The following is a 22,099-nucleotide window of genomic DNA, read 5'->3' on the forward strand; positions in this document are numbered from 1 at the left end:
CCGCTTCAGAGTCATCGATGTTTTTCACATCACAGCCTCTGCCTCCATATAATTCTTTTTTGGTGTCACTGTCTCGAGTCTCCAAGGAAGAAAGCCATTGCCTTGGGTGGTGGGGGATAAGGTGGGGACACACACAGACCATTCATCATTCCCAGAAAAAGAGAAGGGTGGGAAAAATGTCAGTGGGGCTCTTTCAGTCTCGGTCTTTTGGAGCTCCTGGCTCCTCCACAGACAGTGGGGATCAGGCCCTGTATTCCAGCATCTCTGCTCAGATACAGCCTCTTGGCCTCAGAGCACATCCTGCAGATGGGAAGCCCAACCATTGGGAGCCCAGTGCTGCTGGAAGGTCAGCTCAAAAGCCTGTGAAGAAGAGAATTCCTCAAGGTTTGGATACCCCTGTGCTGGGAAAAGTAGTTCAGTCAGAAGGTGGCCTGGAAGGATGCAAGAGTGGGGATAGAGTGAGAAAAAGCATTTACCACAGCCCAAGACCTTCTACTCCTCATGTTTCCACCTGTCCCTAAAATGATGGGACATGGCCTGCATACAAGAGCAAGGACAGCAATGGCAGGTCACCTACACACCCTCTACCCAGCGAACAGTTCCCCGCACAGCCCAGCAGTTACACAGATGTGCAGAGCTAAGGAACTTACAGCTTGATGTTGAAATCAGGCTGGCCAGGCCACACATGAGGGCATCCAGTGCCCAAGGCTCCATGTCTGCTCTGTGGTGCCTGGCCTTCCATCAGGCATGACATAGCTTTCCCCAAGGCCAGTTCTTCTGTAGGGCTGTCGTGGTTTAACCCTGGCTGGTAACCTAGCACCATGCAGCTACTCCCTCACCCGCCCCCCCAGCGAGATGAGGGAGAAAATCAGAAGAGTGAAAGTGAGAAAACTCATGGGTTGAGATAAAGACAATTTAATAAGTAAAGCAAAAATCACACGTGCAAGCAAAGCAAAACAAGGAATTAATTCACCACTTCCCATCAGCAGGTAAGTGTTCAGCCATCTCCAGGAAAGCAAGGCTCCATCATGCATAACTGTTACTTGGAAAGACAAATGCCATCACTCCAAATGTCCCTCCCTTCCTTCCTCTTCCCCCAACACCCTATATGTTGAGTATGATGTCATATGGTATGGAATATCCCTTTGGTCAGTTGGGGTCAGCTGTCCCGGCTGTGTCCCCTCCTAACTTCTTGTATGTCCCCAGCCTACTCACTGGTGGGACAGTCTGAGAACCGGAAAAGGCCTTGACTCTGTGTAAACACTGCACAGCAATAACGAAAACATCACTGTATTATTAACACCGTTTTCAGCACAAATCCGAAATGTAGCTACTATGAAGAAAATTAACTCTATCCCAGCCAAAACCAGCACAAGGGCATGTTTCCCACCTCTGCCTGGTGATCTGTTCCCCCATGGAGATCTTGGATAGAGTTGTACAGCCTGATCCCACTGCACAAGGAATGAGTCAGGGCTGGGGGAAGTCCATGAAGTATGGCATGAGGTGGGCTCCAAGGACCAGCAGACTGCACTGGAGGACAGTAGGCCCTCCAGATCCCAGCACATGGCCATGTAGCAACTAGAAAGTCCACAAGGGGGTTCTGAGTATTATCCAAAATCATTTCAATCATGTAATTCCAGGAAGGACATTGTCAGATGACATCATTTATGTTTTTCATCTTACTTTGAACTCTGACCTCTGAGGGACACATCTCAGAGCAGGCACTCTAAGAGGCAGACCCGCAGGAAACCTTGAAGAAGCAATATGCAGCAGGGACAAACCAGAAAGCAAAGAGCATCAGCAAGGAACCATTGCACAAATAGCCCCAGTCTCCTGCATTGCCTGCCCACTCACTGGAGCCATTGGGCAGAATAACCACGTAACCCACAGTGAAAACAAGGGAACCTGAGACTCTGTCACCACCTTCTCTTTCCCATCAGGGCACTGACACTGGCCCATCCTGGAAGAGGATCTTGGCCTGCAGAGCTCTGGGTGTACAGGGGAAGCAGAACTGCCAGGGGAGAACAGAGCTCCCCTTCCCCCAAGCTCAGCCTTGCACAGACACATCCCCTCCCTCCTCTGGGTTGTTGCACAGCCAAGGAAGCTCCCTGCACCAGGGTGTCTTGCACAGCACAGAGGTACAAGGCACTGTCAGAGACTTTGACTTCCTCCAACCGCAGGAGGCCGCATTTCCCCATGGTGTTCAGCAACGTGGTGAGATGGCTGCTCCACGTGGGCCTGGCTGCTCCCTGACAGGAGATACACTGTGGAACTTGGCCTTTCTTCTGCTGGTACCAGAACAAGCTGTAAAAGTTTTATGGTCTGGTAGATGCAGGTGGTCTGGAAGGTGTTTCTCTCCTCTGCTGTGACTTGTCCTTCCTGCTGGGTGATAGTGGTCTGCCCCATGGTGCCTGGAAGCAAGCAAGGGTCAGCGACTGTTCAAGGAAGGCTCCGAGATGCAAAACAAGAGGGGATGTGAAGTGTCGGAGGAGAAGGCTCCCTATGCCTTATGCTGCAGCAAGAGTCCCATGGATGGGAACGGCAAGGTGGTGAGTGCCTTTGGGCAGCAGGTCTGAGACCTCGGCTCAGCATGGATCCCACATCACAGGAATGCCAATTCCCTTCCACAGGGACACCCCCAGAGGAGAGCTGTGCTTTCACCCAGGTCTTTGGTTCCCCACTCTCCTGCCACCTGGCATCTCCAGGGAACAGCCTGTAGTGCCTGATCCTCCTGTGACGGATCCAGGACACCTCCAGTAGGGTGAGGAACATGGAACTCCTGGAAGACGTTTCACCATGCTCCCCATTTTCTGTCCTCTAGGATGACTCCACAGTCATGAAAGAGCGGGAAAAGGAAGCCCTGGCATTGCGGACATGCAGGAGGAATGGCTAGCCAGGGCATGCTGCATGACATGTGCCACGCAGGAGAGAGCCTGGGGCACCCTAGGAATGTGAGAACGTGGGATGAAAGAGCTTTCACATGCCTCAATCAGCTTTCAAAAGTCCTGTGCACTTGGGTTGCAAAGTCAGAAAATGCATGCTGCCGAGATAGAAAAGAGCTTCTGCAATGACATGTCTGTGAGACACTGGGCCCAGACAGATCAGCAGAGAGAAGCAGAGAGAGGTGGGTGGTTGGCAACAGAAAAGGAAGGCAAGGAGTCTAAGCTGATCAGGAGAGGAGATGTTTCTTTTTGGTCTCATCTTTTCTTTTCCATCAGTTATCACATCTTGAGAAAATAGGTGCAAAACCACCCATTTGATCTGATGTTTCCCAATGTTTGCCCATAATTCAAGAGCAGCTCTCTGCAGAGAACTCTCGAGGGGATGATGGTCTCCTGGGAGGAAGAAGAATCATGCCTCCAGTCAAAGCCAATGCTTACCTGCTTGTTGCCTCACGAAGGCAGTGAGAATGAGATACCCAAGGTGCATGCTGAGACCGATCCTCCTGCATGTGTGAGAGAAACTCAGAAAAACCACATGTGCCCACCAAGAGCCTCAAGAGAGCAGAACTGTCAGAAATGACTCTGCAAAGGGAACAAAGAATCAAATGGGGAGGAGAAAATGCTTGTTCTTACCACTCCTGAAATGCCTCTGCTGTGGTCCTCCCTCCTCAAGCAGTGACACATGTTGCTCCTGCAGACAACACCTCCTGCCTTTCCAGGGTAGAAGGTAAAAGGAGGATAGGCCTGCAACTGGTTATCAACCTCTCTGACACATTGTCCTGGTTTCAGCAAGGATACAGTTAATTTTCTTCCTAGTTGCTGTATTTTGGATTTAGGATGAGAATATTGTTGATAACTCATCTATGATTTTAGTTGTTGCCAAGCACTCAAGGACTTCTCAGCTTCTCATATTGACCTGCCAACGAGAAGGCAGGGGGTACACAAGAAGCTGGGAGGGAACACAGTCAGTAGAGCTGACCCAAACTGATCAAAGGGATATTCCATACCATATGACGTCATGCTCCATATATAACTGGGGGGTTTGCCTGGAGGCAGAGTAGCTGGGCATTGTCCTTGGGTGGTGATAAATTGTGCTGCTGTTCACTTGGTTTGCATATTCTTTTATTATTATTATTGTTATTATTATTGTTGTTGTTATTGTTTTTATTGTTGTTGTTATTGTTGTGATTCTTACTCTTACTCATACTCTTACTCTTACTCTTATTCTTATTCTTAATATTATTATCTTCCTTTTCTGTCCTGTTGAACTGTCTTTATCTCAACCCATGAGTTTTACTTTTTTTTTTTTTTCCTTTCTGATTGTCTTCCCCATCTCACTGGGGTGCGGGGGAGTGAGCGAATGACTGTGTGGTTGTTTTACCTGCCAGCTGGGTTAAACCACAACACATATCCTCCAGTGCAACATCTTGGCAGTCTCTCCTTCCTTGGTACCTGTGCCTCCTCTCTCACCAACATCTAGCCCTTGGTGGGGTGGCCTGTCCTGGCTCCTGGACAATGTCTAGCCCCAAGCTCCTGTCAGCACGCCCACAAACCCTGCAGACGCCAACTGTCCTGTTCAGCCCCTTCAGGCACTGTGGACTTTCTCCCTCTAACCAAAAGAATGTATCTCAGGAACCAATAAATGAAGCCCCACTGCCCATCCAATCTCATAAATCAACTTCTGAAATGCTCATTGGGGGGAAAAAAACCCCCAAAAACACCCAACAAAAACCAACAGCCTTTCCACTTGACCATTACCCTTCCATTTTCAGTTTCCTCAAAAACAGTAGGATCTGAATTAGTCCTCTCCTTACTTCTAGCCTTTAATAAACAAATGTGCAAAACTATTTTTACTCTTTCCATAGCATAATTTAGGTTGGACAAGGCTGGTCAGGGCTGTGAACAGTCAAGTCTTGAAAATTTCCAAGGCCAGAGCCTGCACATCATCTGTTGACAGTGCATTCTAGTACTTGAGAATTTTGAGGGTCAAAAAAAAAAGTTTAAAATAAAGAGTTTCTTATATCTAAATAGAATTTCCCAGGTTCCAAATTATGTCTGTTGCCTCTTGTCCTATCACTGTGCACCTTGAGAAGAGCCTCGCACCACCTTTTCCACATCCTTGGAGCACGTAGTTGTAGACACTCATAAGGTCTCCCTTGAGCCTTCTTTTCCTAAGGTCCCTAAGGCTCTCAGTGCATCATGTCCTCAAGCCCCCTGAGTGCCTTGGAGGCTTCCACTGGACTCACTCCCACATGTCAATACCTTTCCTACATACCAAGGAGCCCCAGAATGATTCCCAGCATGGTCTCATGAGTGACAAATAGAGGAGGAGGATCACTTTCCTGGGCTTGCTGGCTACACTTTTGCTAAGACATCGCAGAGGTCGTCTTTGCTACAAGAACACACAACTGACTCACCTTCAGTCATTGGCCACCAGGCATCCCCTGCCTTCCCAGGTGTCTGACCTGTAACCTCTGCCTCCAACATGGTCCAAGCTACATCAAGAAGCTGAAAGGTGCCTCTCCCCAAAGGAATTGGTTGCTCTTGACTCAGGTCTTTGGAGAAAAACTCTGGGGTTTTGTGTCCTACCCAGATGGTCACTTCTGATGGGAATTGCAGCACAAATTTCTTCTGCATGTGATCTGTAAAGCCAGAAAGGTATTTCAACTTTGCCTGGGTCCATATCCATCTACCTAACTATCACTTCATCAGCTTTCTCGTTGGGCTCAATCTCCATCTCACTTTCTATAAGCTACCAAAGGCTGATCCATGTATCTGAACTGTCTGATATTGCAGGCTCAAGGTTCAGGCAATTTCTAGATGCAAGGCAAGAAAGGGATTTTCCCTCCTTGGCCTTATTTGGCCAGGGAATAAATCACAGGAGCAATCATGTCTCCTGCCAAAAGCCATTATCTCCAACAGCCATTGGTGGATGCTGAGGGAAGCATAGGAGCAAGACAAGCTGGTAGGGTACTTCTACTGAGTATCCACTCCTGTGTCCCAAGTCCCTGGGCCTGGACTTTGCTGAAAAAAGCACACCCTTACCTAGCTCAACAGCTTTCCTCACTGATGCACAGGCTAGGGAGCCACAGAAGGTAGCACACGTGCTTTACAGACAGGCTCTATCTGTTCCCTCAGACACCCACATGGAGAACCCCTGGCTGCTTATGCTGCCCTGGTCTCCAGGACACCACCACTGAGGCAAGCGTGCTGTCTGTTTGAAGCCCATCCAAAGAATGCCTGGAGAAGGGATCCGTTGCCATTTCAAAGAGAGGGGCCTCGGCGGTTGCAGAAACCAGGTTTCCCTCTCTGCTTCTGAAGCCCAAGAACATGGGCTTTGAACAGTTGAGTAAGCTGTTACAGCCATACAGGCTTCCCTGGGGACCAGATGGACAGAGGACTTTCCTTTCAGGGCCTGAAGTGTATCTTTAGAAAGGGGGACCAAGCTTTCATCCTCTCTCCCAGACTTCACTTGCACACCAAAAGGGTCTACATTTGGTGTGGAGGGAAATCCGCTACAATAGCCTCATGTTCTGGAACATATGGAGAAAGCCTGAAGATTTCAGTCACCTCTACATCATTTTCTCATGTCTTTGTTGAGCTCGAACTCATGACAATGTGGGATGGGCTCCGAGCACTGGAAGAGACCACCTGGGGGGAAATGGTGGACGAGCTTGGGAGAAGTCTGATGCCGATTCCAATGCCAATGCTGGTGCCTAACTGTTGCCAATGTTGGTGCTGATGCTAGTGACAGGCAGTGGGGAAGAACCCTGGGGTACTTGGTCAGATGGGGCTGGGCAGGATGATGTGGCTCCAGAAGGCAGAGTGGCAGCACCAGCGGGCCTGGCTAGGGCAGTCATAGAATCATGGTATTGCAGAATCATAGATTCGTTTGGTTTGAAAGGGACCTTGAAAGGTCATCTAGTCAAACTCCCCTGCCATGGGCAGGGACATCTGTCACTTGATCAGGTTTCTCAAAGCTCCATCCAGCCTTTCCTTGAACACTTCTAATGATGAGGCATCCACAACTTCTCTGGGCAAACTATTCCAGTGTCTCACCACCCTCATCCTAAAAAATGTCTTGCTTATATCTAATCTAAATCTACCCTCCTTTAGTTTAAAACCATTGCCCCTTGTCCTATCACGACAGGCCTGGTAAAAAGTCTTTCTCTGTCTTTCTTGTAAGACCCCTTTAAATATTGAAAGGCTGCAAGAATGTCTCCCTGGAGTCTTCTCCTCTCCAGACTGAACAACCCCAACTCTCTCAGCCTTTCTTCATAGGATAGGGGTTCAACCCTCTGATCATTCCATGGATCTCTGAATCTGCTTTAACAGACTCTGCAGATGCTTCCCACAGTCAGTGAGGAGACATCAGCTCACACACAGGACTTATCCCATCCCAAAGCAGACTTGCATGGTAAATGGGACAAAACATCTTTCTGGAGACACTGATCCTGCATTTGATCATTTGTGGCCTCTGAACTCCCCAGCTAGCATAAGATCACAGCAAGACCTGCATACCTGGTCACCTGTGCATGGCTTGCTTCATCATGTGATCAGAAGTGAAACCACAAGCTGTCCTACCAGAGCCTACAAGCACTTCCATGCCATAGCTAAAGCCCATATCCATGTCCAGGGTACTCTAGGACAGAGAGATAGCAGGGAGAGGACTTCCGTATCAGCGAATGGGCTCAAGCTGGGCATGTTACTCTCATCAGCTGTGTCTCCCCCTGCATTGGGTTTGTGTGGCAAGGTTTTGTTAGCGGGGGGTGCTACAGGGGTGGCTTCTGTGAGAAGCTGTTAGAAGCTTCCCCTGTGTCTGACAGAGCCAATGCCAGCCGGCTCCAAGACGGACCCGCCCCTGGCCAAGGCCAAGCCAATCAGTGCCTCTGTGATAACATATTTAAGAAGGAAAACAAAACAGTTGGAGGAGCTTTTGCAGCCGGAGAGAGGAGTGAGAAGGTGTAAGAAACTCTGCAGACACCAAGGTCAGTGAAGAAGGAGGGGGAGGAGGTGCTCTAGACACCGGAGCAGAGATCCCCCTGCAGCCTGTGGAGAAAGGATGAGGGGGTGTAGAGATTCCACCTGCAGCCTGTGGAGGACCCCACGCTGGAGCAGGTGGAGGCACCTGAAGGAGGCTGTCACCCATGGGAAGCCCACGCTGCAGCAAGTTCCTGGCAGGACCTGTGGACCCGTGAAGAGGGGAGCCCACGCCAGGGCAGATTTGCTGGCAGGACTTGTGACCCTGTGGGGGACCCCACACTGGAGCAGTCTGCTCCTGAAGGTCTGCACCCCATGGGAGAGACCCACGCGGGAGCAGTTCATGAAGGACTGTAGCCCGTGGGAGAGACTCTATGTTGGAGCAGGGGAATGTTGAGAGGAGTCCTCCCCCTGAGGACAAAGAAGCGGCAAAGACAATGTGTGCTGAACTGACCGCAACCCCCATTCTCCGTCCCCCTGTGCCACTGAGGGGGGAGGAGGTGGAAGCTGGGAGTGAAGTTGAGCCTGGGAAGATGGGAGGGGTGGGGGGAGGTGTTTTAAGACTTGATTTTATTTCTCATTCCTCTGCTCTGTTTTGCTTAGTAATAAATTAGATGAATCGCCTCTCTACGTTCAGTCTGTTTTGCTCGTGATGATAATTAGTGAGTGATCTCTCCCTGTCCTTGTCTCCACCCAAGCCTTTTGTTATACTTCTCCTCCCCATCCCGCTGGGGGAGGGGTGAGTGAGTGGCCGCGTGGCGCTCAGCTGCCAGCTGGGCCTAAACCACGACACCCCCTCACATCAAGTGCAGATCAATTTTCTCTTAACCACACTGAACCCTTGGACACAGGACTTGCAGAAAATGTCTCTGTCAATTCCAAAACCTGTGCAGTAGCCCTGGACAGTGTAGATAGTCTCTTTGGGTATTAGTCTTCTCAACTAACTCTAGATGCCTAGAGATCTAGATTTGTGTGTCTGTGTGTGTGTTAAGGCAGCTGTCTAGTTTATCTTCAGTGACAATAGAAGAAAAATAGGTGCTTCTAAGGCATGGATTGCTTGATTTGTGTGAGACAGCATCTTTTGAATGGGCTGAACTGAGGGCTGACAACACCTATTTCTCTCCACTGATGATCAAAGGAGTAAAGATGAGTAGCTTGCATGGAGACACCTGCACTGGACACAGAGGAGATCAATTTTCCCCTGCTCATGTCTTGTCTGACCGCATTTAGGTCTTTACTTACATCTTCACTTCAAGGAAGACTGAAGACTTAGGCCTTAACTGCAGTTAGAGGCTCAGAGATGTGGTAGGGGAATCCCTTACCTTGCTCACTCTGTATTCAAATGTCCATAGTTGCCTTATCTCCCACCCTGAAGGTTTCAAAACCATGCTAGTATCCAGCTCCAAATACTTGACAATTCCAGTCTCTTGGGACTTGGCTATTTCAGACGTCTCCTGTGTGTCAGAAAATGGCTACACAAGACAGCACTGAGCTCCTGACAATGTTCACATACTACAGCTGCAGGCAGGAGGCAAACACCCCGCCTGACAGCCACTTTAGAGAATTGCGTTGTTGTTATTTAATTGGCCTGTGTGAAGAGAGAGCATTATCCATCTGCAACAATTCCATAACATCCCACAGAGATCAAACTCCCTGTGGCACACGGAGGGAAAACAAAAAACTGTCTCCTTGGTGTGGCCAGTTTAAGCTTCAGTGTGTTAATGAGGTGGGTGTGGGGATGTACTTATGCTAACAATGCTGGTGACTCTCTGATGTATGCTCTTACTATATGGAGCTAAACTGCAGAGAGTTTACACTGTGAGTGTGCACACAAAGCCCTCCTTTGTGGAAGTACAGTGGTAGCTCTGAAAGGGAAAGAAAATCGGGAGTGCAAGCTGTCAATAGTTACTAGGTGGATGGAGAGAAAACAGTGTCGTGCAATTGTGTACAGCTTGATGTGAGTGAGCAAGGTGAGAGCTGTTCATTCACATTTCTGCTGACATCACTGCATGCAGAGCTCCTCCAGTAAATCAAACTCTTCTCAATGTTCTCCCTCAGCCAAGGGGACCATGGCTTCATCTGGAAGATGGTGCATGAAGAGATGTCGTTTGGATCATTTCCATTCTTCGAGCTGGTGAGTGAAGCCCGCCCAAGACCTCTAGCATAGACTTCCAATGACTTGCATGTTTAAGGAGAGTCAGATTAAGGGGGATTTCTCTGCTCTTTAGCCACATGAGATTTCTGGTATGCAAATTCCTAAGGATGAAGAAAGGAGAGAAAGGGATCCTTCAGATGGTGGTTCAGCTCCATTTGTCTTAGACAGCCACCTGAGGATGAGATTGGTTCTCCCCTAAAGAACTGATGAAGGATCCTCCCTTGTCTGCAGGGAGGGCATAGATTATACCCTGCATTTCGGTTAACTTCTCAGCAGACCTACCTTGTATGGGATTCAACTCAGAGGATTTTGCCTTCAACCACTGAGGCATGGATATCTCTGTCCAAGTTGAGATGTCCGACATCCATCTGAGCTGCTCACTAGGCTCCTGCCTTAGTCCTCAGAGACAACCTGGCACTTCAAAAGGGCTTTTAGCCATATATATAAGGAAAATGAGCCATGACTCCCTAGTGCCTGTCCATGGAGAAGGAAGAAGGGTAAGCTGAGAAGCTGCAATAGGAGTATTTCATTGCAGATCTTTCAACTTGGTCAGCAGAAATCCTTCCCCTAACTCTGAGATGGCAAAATTACACAGAGGTGTATCCTACCCCTAGTAGCTATGCTGAGAAGCAGAAGACAGTGGGGGTAACAGAGGTATTTGCAAAAGCTTCCTGTGCTGAGACTTGGAATAAAGTAAATATGCAAGACCATGAGTCCTTGCGTAATGACTGTCATATCAGCCTGCTGCCCTGTGCTGCTGCAATTTCAGGCAGAAGCCATTGTGATAAACTGACCTAGAAGATGTGAGAAAATCTCTTCCAATGCCACATGATCATAACAGTGTTTTGATCCCTCAATCTCATTTGCTGAAATCACAACTCAGTATTACCTGCCCTGAAGAGTGCAGGTATGTTATTCCCTTCCTCACTGCAACAGCCTTTCACATAGCTCGAGACCCTCAGCCTGCTGTCCATAGTTTCCTAAATGCGATTTCCATGTCACAGAAGTGATTGCAGTCACCATGTTCTAAAGGAGATACCTGCGCTTGATCAAATATATAATTCTCCAGGTTCACTTGATCGTGTATGCCTGACCTTCAGGGTCAGATCTAGTTGTCCAAATGTGTTTCTGCAGGAAAGGATTTCCCTGACACTTTTAACTTAGGGCAGATGCTGTTTTCCTGTGCTCTGCACCAACTACTTTTTCAGGGTTGATGGCTTTGTTTCATTACTAGGAGTGTCTGAAGGACCAGCACAGGCATGCAAACTCTCACCAAAACTTTCCTGTCTTTGCAGATGGACCTCAACACTTGGGAGAACATGGCAAATGGGACAAATGTGGAAGAATTCATCCTTCTTGGCTTCCCAGGCATGTGGCATTTCCGAGTCTCCCTTGTGGTGGTATTTGCACTGACTTACTCCCTGTCAGTAAGCGGCAATGCATCCATCATAGCCCTTGTGTGGATGAACAGCAACCTCCATACCCCAATGTACTTCTTCCTCTGTAATCTCTCCTTTCTGGAGATCTGGTACACTACAGGTGTTGTTCCCAAAGCCATAGGAGTCATGCTGGGGACTAGCCAGACCATTTCCTTCAGTGTCTGCATCCTCCAGTTGTTCTTTCTTCTGTCCCTAGGCTCCACTGAGTGTTTTCTCCTGTCTGTCATGGCCTATGACCGCTACTTAGCCATATGCTACCCCTTGAGATACAAATCCCTCATGAACAGTGTCCTCTCTGCTCGGCTGGCACTCAGTTCCTGGCTGGGAGGCTTTCTGGCCGTCTCCCTGCTGGCCTTTCTGACATCCAGGCTGACATTCTGTGGGCCACATGTCATCAATCATTTCCTCTGCGATATAGATTCCTGCCTTGCCCTCTCCTGCAGTGACACATGGTCTGTGGAGCTGGCAACCTTTCTTGTCTCCATAATTGTTGTGGTGGCCTCCTGTGTGCTCACCCTGGTCTCCTACATATACATCATCTCTTCCATCTTGAGAATCCAGACAGCCCATGGCCGGAAAAAGGCCTTTTCCACTTGCTCTGCCCATCTCAGCGTTGTCACAATCTGGTATGGCTCCACCATGTTCCTGTATGTCAAGCCATCGGCCCAGAACTCCCTGGATCTGAACAAACTTGTGAATACCTTTAACACAGTTGTAACTCCTTTGTTGAACCCCTTCATTTACACACTCAGGAACAAAGAAGTGAAGCAAGCCCTGAGGCGAGCTTTCCAGAAAAAGTGAAGTGGCTTTTCAAAAGGCTTCAGTAAGAGCAAAGAGATTCATCCCCTCCCGCCTACGACTTCTGCCCTGCAAAAGTTCCTTACCAAAGTGTAAGTACACCTGGGCATCACACTTAGTGAGAAACCACCAGTTCCCCAGTGAGCTTATCTCATTCACCTTATGGAAATCTTAGGCTGGGCTGAGACTTGATTCTAAAGCTCCCATCTCCCTCTGTTCACTCCTGGGTAAACTCAGAATGTCTCACAGGCCTCTAAAGACTGACTCTTGGATTGGGTCACAAACCCCATCCAGAAATGGTTCTCTGCCAGAACACTGGAGGAGAAGTCCTCCCACAGGTTTGTATTCCAGTTTGCTGAGTGCTGCATTTTGTCAGGCGTTCATCTGAATCTCCTAAAGAAATCCCAGCAGCTGGCTCATTGCCTTAGGAAATGGGCGTGTATTTCTCCATTTAGTCTGACATTTTCTGGATGTATCTATGGCCCATTCTTGTGGCTGTTTCATCAAGTCATGCTCCGGTTCAAGACAAAATTTGGCAATGTCTGGTATCTCTACCTATAGCCATTATTCCTAGCATAAGACAGGCAACAAAATTTATGTTCCTCTTCCTTCCCTCTATCCAGTACCTGAACGCACTTTTTAATTTTCAATTAAACCTATGCAAATTGCTATGCTTCAGGCTAGATATGTCAGGGCGTTTCCACATCTAAAGCCCCACATCAGTTTTTAACAGTCCATTGTTCCACCCATTTTGGGCTTTGTTGTGGAAAGACTTTAACGTGATTGGCAAAGTCCCCACACTGCAGAGCTGTGAAATGCTGGCCCAGTAACAAGTTTCTCTTTACATTTATTGGGAGGACGTTAGCACTTCCAAAGGGCATTTGCTTCTCTCCTTTGATTTTCATTTCAGAACAGATGAATCACGTTCTCAAAGCTCTTCTTTCTGCACACTGACAGTGAAGGGAGTCGATGTGACCACCTCATAAGGCGGAGGCATCAACAGGACAGATACACAGGGATTGATTTCACCTGAGTGTAGGGCTATCCAAGTGAGATGATTGAGTTCAGACTGAACATTTACTCCTCCCTTCTGGAAGCAATGGTGCTTCTGGAGGTGACTCATCAACCTCCTGTGTCCACCCATCCTGGGCACTTGGCTCTTAGACCTGCAGCCAGGCCCAGGCACCAGTTCCCAAGGACAGGCTGATGCCTATCTTTGTCAGCTGTCCTCTCTTTCTCAGCGGCATTTGGGAAAATCCCTGGGACAGCCCACTGAGGCTGGAGAAAGTGCCTGAGCCTGGCTCTGTTCTCAGGCAGCCATCACTGCTTTTCAATCCTCCTTAGGGACGATGTTGGTTTTGGGGGAGAATCGTGTCTGTGGTGTGTTGAAGCCCTCTGCGGCCCTGGAGATCGACCAAAAGCAAGACATGAAATGTCCAAAGGACCTGAGACACAGCAGAGTGCAGGATATTGAGGGCTGCTGCCCATACTCCATCAACACTGCCTAGAGCCCCCGTGAGATAAATAGGGGCATGCAAAGCCTCCACCAGGGCTGGCAGAGCAGACCCACATCACTTGGGAGAGGCAGGCCATCCTGGAACAGCAGTAGGACAACAACTAAGTACCCTGGGGCTTCTCAGGTGACCTGGATGATGCTTCAGGAGCAACAGATTCCAACTCAGAGGGTGAGATCAAGCTGGAAAGTCAGCACCCTCCAGATGAGCTTCCACATGCAGTGCTGGGGTGGGATTGCCTGGGAATACGTCCCCAGAGCCATTCCTGTTGCCTGTGGGAGGAAACAAGATCACAGAGATGTGGTTACCAGCTGTTGGACAGAGAAACTGTCATGGACTCAGGAACATAGGGGCTCCCTCCAGCACTGGTGATTCCCCTGAGAAGGAGAAGAGACATGAAAAAGAGCAGGACCCTTCTCCAGCAGTGGACGAGTGCAGGAAGGGCTTGAACAGAGAATCTTGTCCTGTCTTTGGCTGATGGGTCTTTTCACTTGCTGAGGGTTTAGCTGACATCCAGATGCGGGGCAAGGAAGAGCTCTTCCCTTCTTGGGCTACTATGGCCACGTGGCAAAACCATAAGAGCAGTTGTGCTTCCTAACACAAGCTTCCTTCTCCAGCTGTGGCCATCAGTGGAGGCACAGGGAAAGGGAACAAGAAGACAAGCTGATAGGTTGCTTGCCCTGAGTACTCGCTCCAGTGTACCAGCTATTTTAAGGAGAGGGCATTTACATGCCTGGTTTGGCTTGTGCGTGGTGTAACCTGCAATGGGTCTGCTCCAGGTCAGGTTTCTTGGATCCTTTCCATCATCAAAGACCCTGGATCTAGACACAGCTGTAAAAGTCACGCTGCCATGTGCTACACAGCAGCACAGGCTGGGGAGGCAGAGGTCCAGCCTCACCACAGCCTCCAGGTGCCACTGCTGGGCAGGCTGAGCTCAGAGCTATATGCAAGCAGTGACAGGGAGGGAAGCGCCCCTCAGAGCATGCCCCACGTTTCTGTGCAGTGCTTCATACTGTGAGCACCGCTGTGGGCTCAGTGCACAGAAATAGGCAGTGCCGTCCTGGAGCTCGGCATCCCGCACATGCAGAAACACCTGTGAGGTCTCCACAGACAGTGTAGAGGAGAACCTCCCTGAATCCACTTGAGGTTTCCATTTGTCCACCCGCAGCAGCATCTGAGGGGACTGAGTCTGGCACTGCTGGTACCAAAACATGTATGGATTGGAATAGCTGGTGGAGAAATTGCAGTGCAGAGTTGCGTTGTGTCCCACCTGGATGGTCATTTCTGCTGGGAACTGGAGCACAGAGTCCTTTTGGGCATGACCTGTAAAGCCAGAAAGAGCTTTCAGCTTTGCTTGCCTGTGTCTGTGTCCATCTGTCACTTCATCAGCTTGCTAACTGTCCCCACTTCCCATCTCACTTTTCTCTGAAGCCTCTGAAATGCTGAGCTGTTTGTCCCTGCACACTTCTTTCTGCAGGTTCTTGTCACTTCTCACCCCCCCACCCCCATCTCCCTGCTTTTCATGCTGGTCTTTCAGTCCACTGATTCTCTCCATATCTGCCTCTGAGCTATGTTAACTGCTCGTCTCTCCTTCAGCAGTAGAAGACGTGAGCTGCTCCTCTCCCACCTCTGACCATATCTTCTTGCTAGAACAGTTCCTCCATATGGCACAGCACGTCCTCTGACCTTGCCCTGTCCTTGTATGGCATTTCAGCTCCTCTTGCATCGAGTTAGCCTTCACTGTTTGTCCCCCAAGGTTTACGACCACCCCTACAGAGACTGGTAGCATTGTCTGCAATACATCTAGGAGAGAAGCTCCTAGATGCCTCATTGCTCCATTCCCTAGCAGCTTTCCTTCTTTCAGGCTGCCTATGTATTAGCGGCACATTCAGGAATGCTCAGTACCTGCCAATGTAAAGTGAGGTCATGTTCCTCCCCTTATGCCCATTCCTCCTGACATGTCCCAGATTATTTGCTGTACCCGTCTGCAGCCCCTGCTCTCCCTACAGAAACACTCCCAGTTTCCCTGGGGAGTCAGGACTCACGTCTCCCCGCTTCCACCACCAGCTGCACAAACCCTTGCCTCATTCTCCCCAGCCTGAAAGTCACATCTCACCAAAGTCTGCCAGTTCCACCAGGGCTGCCAGGAAAATGAGGACCATGTCACGCTCTCCCTTCGTGGGGTGCCCAAGGACCTGCCAGCACGAGGGTCCTGATGCTTGCAACTTCCCGTCTTCTGCTGCCTCTGCCAGATCAAAGAGGCCTCCAAACCACAGCCCAGAGGGTGGAGCAAAACTCTCTCCCTGCTGCTCCAGGCAGGCCTCTTTGGGTCTTTCCCCCAAACTCTACCATGGACCCGTCTTGGGAAAGCTGAATAAGGGAAACTAATTAGCGTAGAACAATTTTAAAACAGAATATATAGTTTGGCAACACTTGCGTCAGGCCCCACAAACTCAGGGTTCACCTGTCTCATGCTCCAGTATGAAAGAAAACAATTAGTAAAATAGTTGGAATGTAGAAACCAGATAAGAGAAGCCGTAAATTAGGGAACAGTCCTTGGGTACGAACTAGAAAAAAGACAAAAAGTTTGAGGCATCCTGATAAAGGGGGCCCGATATGCCAACAAGCCTGGGACCATCTGGGCAGGACGGATAACAAGGTTGCTGAGCTTGCAAAATGGAGATAATGAAGAAGAGGTCACCCAGCTGTGTACACTGAAGAAAAGGAAAAAGAAGAAGATTTGAGGAGGACGACCCCTGACGACCACCCGAGAAAGAAACTGCAGGCGTATCAGGACAGTAGCATATATTCATGAGTTCCCAGAATAATAATTAATATGTATTAAATTTATCAGAAACCTCATGAATATGTAACTGTTTTGTAATATAAATCATGTGCAATTTGTTTCTCGTTGAGATGCATTTTCATGGAAATATCCCGGTGCGACTCCCAGCACTGCAATAAAGGATACCTGCTTAATAATCACATTGGCTATCGAGTGAATTTTTTTTGATTCAAAGCCCTCCAGAGAGATTACAGACTCATGGTTTCAGTATGACGTGTCCATCAAAGGGACAGGCATCCCTCACAAACTTCTCCTGACATCAACCACCTAGCCAGCTGCACAGGCCTGCACCCAGCCCTGCAGGAGATGGAGAAGGCACCCCTGCACCCACCCATGTCCACCCTGTCCCTGGGAGTGTCCGGATGGAGAAAGGAGCAGGCACACAAGGAAGTGCCTGGGCCCAGGTGTTGCACACTCTTTCCCTTCACCTCTGGCCATAGAGGAGGCACCTGAAGAGAAACACAACTGTAAAGAGCATCTGCTGCCGAAAACAGCTGCACAGGGACAGACACGCTCCCTCCCTCTGGCAGGAAGAAGACTCTGCAACACAGCTCTCTGTTGTACAGGCAGTCCCTCTGTGTCCCTTCGCCTACCCACATTACCCACAACCCCCAGCTGCTTGTCCCACCCTGGGCCCCAGAACCCCAATACTCAGGCAAGCAAAAGGGCCACTTGGTTTTAATGTCTGGAGCAGGGCTCCTCTGCCACTTCTCACCCAGGGACCTTTGCTCACACGCTTGGCAGGGACTGCAGGAAGCAGGTTATCAGCATAGCAGCCCTCATTCACAACCCTGCTCCCACAAGGCCTTCAGCATCCTGTTGTTTGTCGAGACCATGGCAGCAGGACAGTGGACTGCCCTCTGCTCTCCAGTGACTGCAAAGCTGCCAGGAGTTCCCTTGTAATACAGTGACAGCTGAGGCAGGGGACAGTGCTGAACTTTCCCTCTTCCAGGGTCAGGATTGGCAAGGAGGCCCTGGCAGGCAGAGCAGCAGCACCCCTGGGTGTGTTCAGCCAGGGCTGTCCCCTTGCCTCTATCACACACACCCAGCCCTACCTGTGGTAGTTTATGCTCCTCTCCAGGTGTATCCTGGGGCCTAGTAATACACCACCACTTCTCCATGTCAGTGCCAGGTGAGCCACAGGGCACTGGACCAGTGATCTGCCACCACTGACAGCTGCTCCAATGGGTCTAGTAGCACTTTGAAACCTTTTAGTCTACTCTCTGGAATGCCGGGGAGCCGACAGTACCAGTGGATGAACTCAGTTTACTGTATGTTGGAGTTTGAGCAGGTGATGTTGATGCTGGCGCCCTTAGTTTTCTCTGCCAATGGCTTCTGCTGCACCTGGACTCTGCCCATAGCCACTGCTGAGAAAGGAGAAGGAGACAAAAAAATCACAAAAGATCGCCCAGCTCTTTTCCCAGAGAAATGGTCAGAAAAAGTGACAGTGAGACAGAGCTGGACCGGAACAAATGGGGACATGTGTCAATAGGGACAGGGACAGATAGTGATCCTGGTGTAGTTTTGTGGAGCGAGGGAAGTTGAGTGGGAGGGAATTTGAAATAGATGCATGGAGAAATGGCATGAATTTCAGATGCATGAATGTCTGGATGAAGAGAAGAAGAGTAGACAGGAGAGTTGGGAGTATTACAGTGTAGGAGAGAGGGCTGAATTCAGAACAAGAATGAATGCTGAATGCACAAGGGAAAGAGTGGGTATATTCATAGAATCATAGAATCATAGAATCATAGAATCATAGAGTCATAGCATCATAGAAACATAGAATGGTTTGGGTTGGAAGGGACCTTAAAGATCACCTAGCTCCCATCCCCTGCCATGGGCAGGGACACCCTCCACTAGCCCAGGTTACCCAAAGTCCCATCCAATGTGGTCTCAAACACTTCCAGGGAGGGGGAATCCACAGCTTTTCTGGGCAACTTGTTCCAGTGCCTCACCTCCCTCACAGGGAAGAATTTCTTCCTCATATCTAATCTAAATCTACCCTCTTTCAGTTTGAAACCGTTACCCCTTGTCCTATCATTACATGCCCAGTCCCTCTCCAGCTTTCTTGTAGCACCCCTTCAGGTACTGGAAGGCTACTATAAGGTCTTCCTGGAGCCTTCTCTTCTCCAGGCTGAACACTCACAACTATCTCAGCCTGTCTTCACAGGAGAGGTGTTCCAGACCTCTGATCATGTTCGTGGCCCTCCTCTGGACTCGCTCCAACAGGTCCACGTCCTTCTTATGATGGGGGACTCAGAGCTGACCACAGTACTCCAGGAGGGTTCTCATGACAGCAGAGCAGAGGGGCAGAATCCCCTCCCTCAACCTGCTGGTCACACTGCTTTTGATACAGCCCAGGATACGATTGGCTTTCTGGGCTGCAAGCGCACATTGTTGGCTCGTATTCAGTTTTTCATCCACCAACACACCCAAGTCCTTCTCCTCAGGGCTGCTCTCAAGCCACTCATCACCCAGCCCGTATCCATGTTTGGGATTGCACCAACCCATGGGCAGGAACTTGCATTTGGCCTTGTTGAACTTCATGATGTTCACATGGGCCCACCTCTCTAGCCTGTCAAAGTCAAGGTTGTAGGAACACAACCAGCAGTGGAGTCTGCTGAGGACAGCCAGGGAAACCGTGACAGGGCTAGGGCATTCTGGGAAAGGACAAGGCCCCAGGCATGCCCATGGCATTGTTTGTATACTCACAGAATGTACAGAGAGGGAATGAGTCAAAACAAGCCAGAAATTTTTCCTGAGGGCAATGTTAGGTAGGATGAGGTCAAAACCTAACAGCACAATGCACACACCTGGGAAGGCAACAACAAGTGAACGTTGGGAGGGAAAGAGAAGGATAGGATACATCCTTATGCACAGAAACCCATGGGCTTCCAGCTGAGGATGACTGGAGCTTCCGCCTGTGAACAGCACTTCAAACACTGGAGTGACCTAGGCTGACATCACTTGTCTAATCTGAACCTACCCAGCACTTGAGTTGAGACTTATACCCACCCTGCTGCATTCCTGCCCTAGAAATCCTGGAGCCTTTCATCCCAGTTCTCAGAAGAAGCCTTCACTGGGGAATGGGCATGGCACAAACCTGGAAATGAAGAGGCAGCAGTGCAGGAAATGAAAGCACAGCCCATATCATTAGCTGTGATGGTTTGCATTCAAGATGAGCTTGTCAGAAAATTGTTACCTCTGCAAAGGGTGTCTCTGGTCCTGCGTGCAATGAAGGACCGGTATAAAAGCCAGCCCAAGCCCCTGCTCTCTCATCCACTTCTTTTGCCTCCTTCTCCTTGAGAATCAGGTGAGTCTGAAACCCCTTCATCTTCCTCTTCCAAAGTGAGATCTCCCCTCAATGAACTTCTCAGCTGATGTTGTCTCTGTTCTGTGCTGGGGCTTGGAGCACCTTGTCTTGACAGAGGGAAATAAGGAGAAGGTCATCTTAGAGAGAGGCTGGGATGTAACTCTGGTGGCTTTTGATTTATGAGCCAGGAGAGAGCTTCCTTGGGTCAGGCTGCTCTTTTTAGGTCCCTGGCCAGATGAGGCAATGAAGACCGTGTGGCTCCTGGCATAGTCTCTATGTTCCCACTTATTGGTGGCCTTGGCTCCTTTGCAACAGGGTAAGCAGTCTGCTCCTCACCTACGCTTGGGCTCTGCTTCCCCCTGTCCTCTCTGCCAGGTTCATCTCCACCTTTGAGACATGTCCTGCTACAACCAGTGCCAGCCCTGCCAGCCCTGCGGCCCGACCCCGCTGGCCAACAGCTGCAATGAGCCCTGTGTCAGGCAGTGCCAGAACTCCACTGTCGTCATCCAGCCCTCCCCCGTGGTGGTGACCCTGCCCGGCCCCATCCTCAGCTCCTTCCCACAGAACACCGTTGTGGGCTCCTCCACCTCTGCTGCTGTTGGCAGCATCCTCAGCTGTGATGGAGTGCCCATCACCTCTGGGTGCTGTGACCTCTCTGGCATTTCCAGACGCTATGGTGGCAGGAGGTGCCTCCTCTGAGAAAGATGCTAGAAACACCCCACTGAGAGACCTTGAGGAACTCAGAAGATGGTGCTGGGCAGAGGATTGAGATTTTGGATGTTGATTTCACTATAGCTGGAGGGTTTTGCTTTTCTCTCCCTCTTCCTTGTTTGCTTTGGTTCCCCTTGGCAGCAAGGTCTCACCAAGAGCAGCCTGGTGGGCACCATCTGTCTCCTCTGTAGCTATGGGGCAGGCGGAAAGACAGCACGCAGGAACTTCTCCATGGCCAAGGACCACAGACTCTTGACTGCTTCCAGGGGTCCCTGCACTGCTCTCCTTCACTTGGAGCGACTTTGTTTCCCTCTTTTGACTCATTAAAGTTCTGCTGCATTCAAGCCTGGCCTCCATGTGGTCCTTCCCTCTGTGGACACTCCCCACACTGCCAAAGGAGAAGGGTGTTGCTCTGGGGATGAAGGGGGTGAGGGCACATTCTCCATTCACAGAGGAATGGGATGTTGGGACAGCTGGCAGTGGCTCCTCTTTTGGACACTGTCACTTGGAACTGAGGAAGACATCCCTGGATGCTCTGCTGCCAGTGACCATCAGGCCTTGCCTTGCCTTGTCTCTGCCCACAAAAGCCCAGAAAGGCAGGAGGCCCTGAGGGGTCAGCATCCCCATGAACTCTTGAGGAAGGGTGTTCCTCTTGCAGTCGCCAGACCTGCACTGGGGTGGTTGGCAGTGGATGTGGGGCTCTGAAAGATGGTTTGCTTTGCAGAATGGCAGGAGTAGTAATGCAGGGAAGAGCCTTTGGGATGACCCATAGCCACTACTCCACCTTCATCTCCCCTCCACTGTCCAATCTAGGGGTCATGGCCAGCACGCATGGGCAGGAGTAGCAGGAACATGCTATTACAAGGAGTAGCTGCTGAATACATCAAGGTTGGAAGTTGGAACTAATCATGTGGGAGGTAAGGGCAGTCAGCACAGAAATGGGGACAGAGAAAGAGTGTGTTTCTGAGGGAGACCAAATTGCTCTGATACAGAGCTTGCAGGAGAATGTGACGATCAGCAAGGATGAGGGTACTGGGTGCAGTTCTCAAGAGAGCTGCAGTGGGTGCAGAGCCCTTGACTGCTTCATGGGTCTCCCCAGAGAATTTATGCTCAGGAACTGGCTGCTGTTCTGGGTGGAGATGTTTTTACATGTAAATCTCATCCTTTCTGATGGGTGGAAATGTCTCTTGGCAGCCACTACAGTTTCATATCCTATTTTCTATATCAAAATCCAGATGTCCTGACAAAAGCCTACAAGTGGAAGAACAGAAATCCCCACACCACTGCCCTCCACCAAGAGGGAATTGTGGCTTATGAACTTATCTCAGAACCACTGCTATTATACATGAGCTTTCACAACTAATGTTTGTTTAAACTGCCTGTGGTGGGTCGATCTAGGCTG

At 49.8% G+C, this 22,099-nt stretch overlaps 1 protein-coding gene, 1 pseudogene and 1 gene segment (V, D, J or C); 1 reads left to right on the forward strand and 2 right to left on the reverse strand.

Moving 5' to 3' along the window:
• Window positions 1–419: 419 nt before the first annotated feature.
• On the reverse strand, window positions 420–3,429 carry LOC129195251 (T cell receptor alpha variable 1-1-like; annotated as a pseudogene).
• Window positions 3,430–9,966: 6,537 nt separating this feature from the next.
• Window positions 9,967–12,317, forward strand: LOC129195373 (olfactory receptor 6F1-like). Its single transcript, XM_054801317.1, has 2 exons — window positions 9,967–10,056; window positions 11,373–12,317. Exons 1-2 carry the CDS (start codon window positions 9,967–9,969, stop codon window positions 12,315–12,317), a joined length of 1,035 nt encoding a protein of 344 aa, XP_054657292.1.
• A 1,815-nt stretch (window positions 12,318–14,132) lies between these two features.
• Window positions 14,133–16,232, reverse strand: LOC129195253 (T cell receptor alpha variable 10-like). The segment is given in 3 exon segments: window positions 14,133–14,205; window positions 14,842–15,151; window positions 15,945–16,232. Coding segments are annotated over 3 exon segments (429 nt in total).
• Between the last annotated feature and the right edge of the window lie 5,867 nt (window positions 16,233–22,099).

Source organism: Grus americana, chromosome 22 (genome assembly GCF_028858705.1).
Source record: "Grus americana isolate bGruAme1 chromosome 22, bGruAme1.mat, whole genome shotgun sequence".
Taxonomy (NCBI): domain Eukaryota; kingdom Metazoa; phylum Chordata; class Aves; order Gruiformes; family Gruidae; genus Grus; species Grus americana.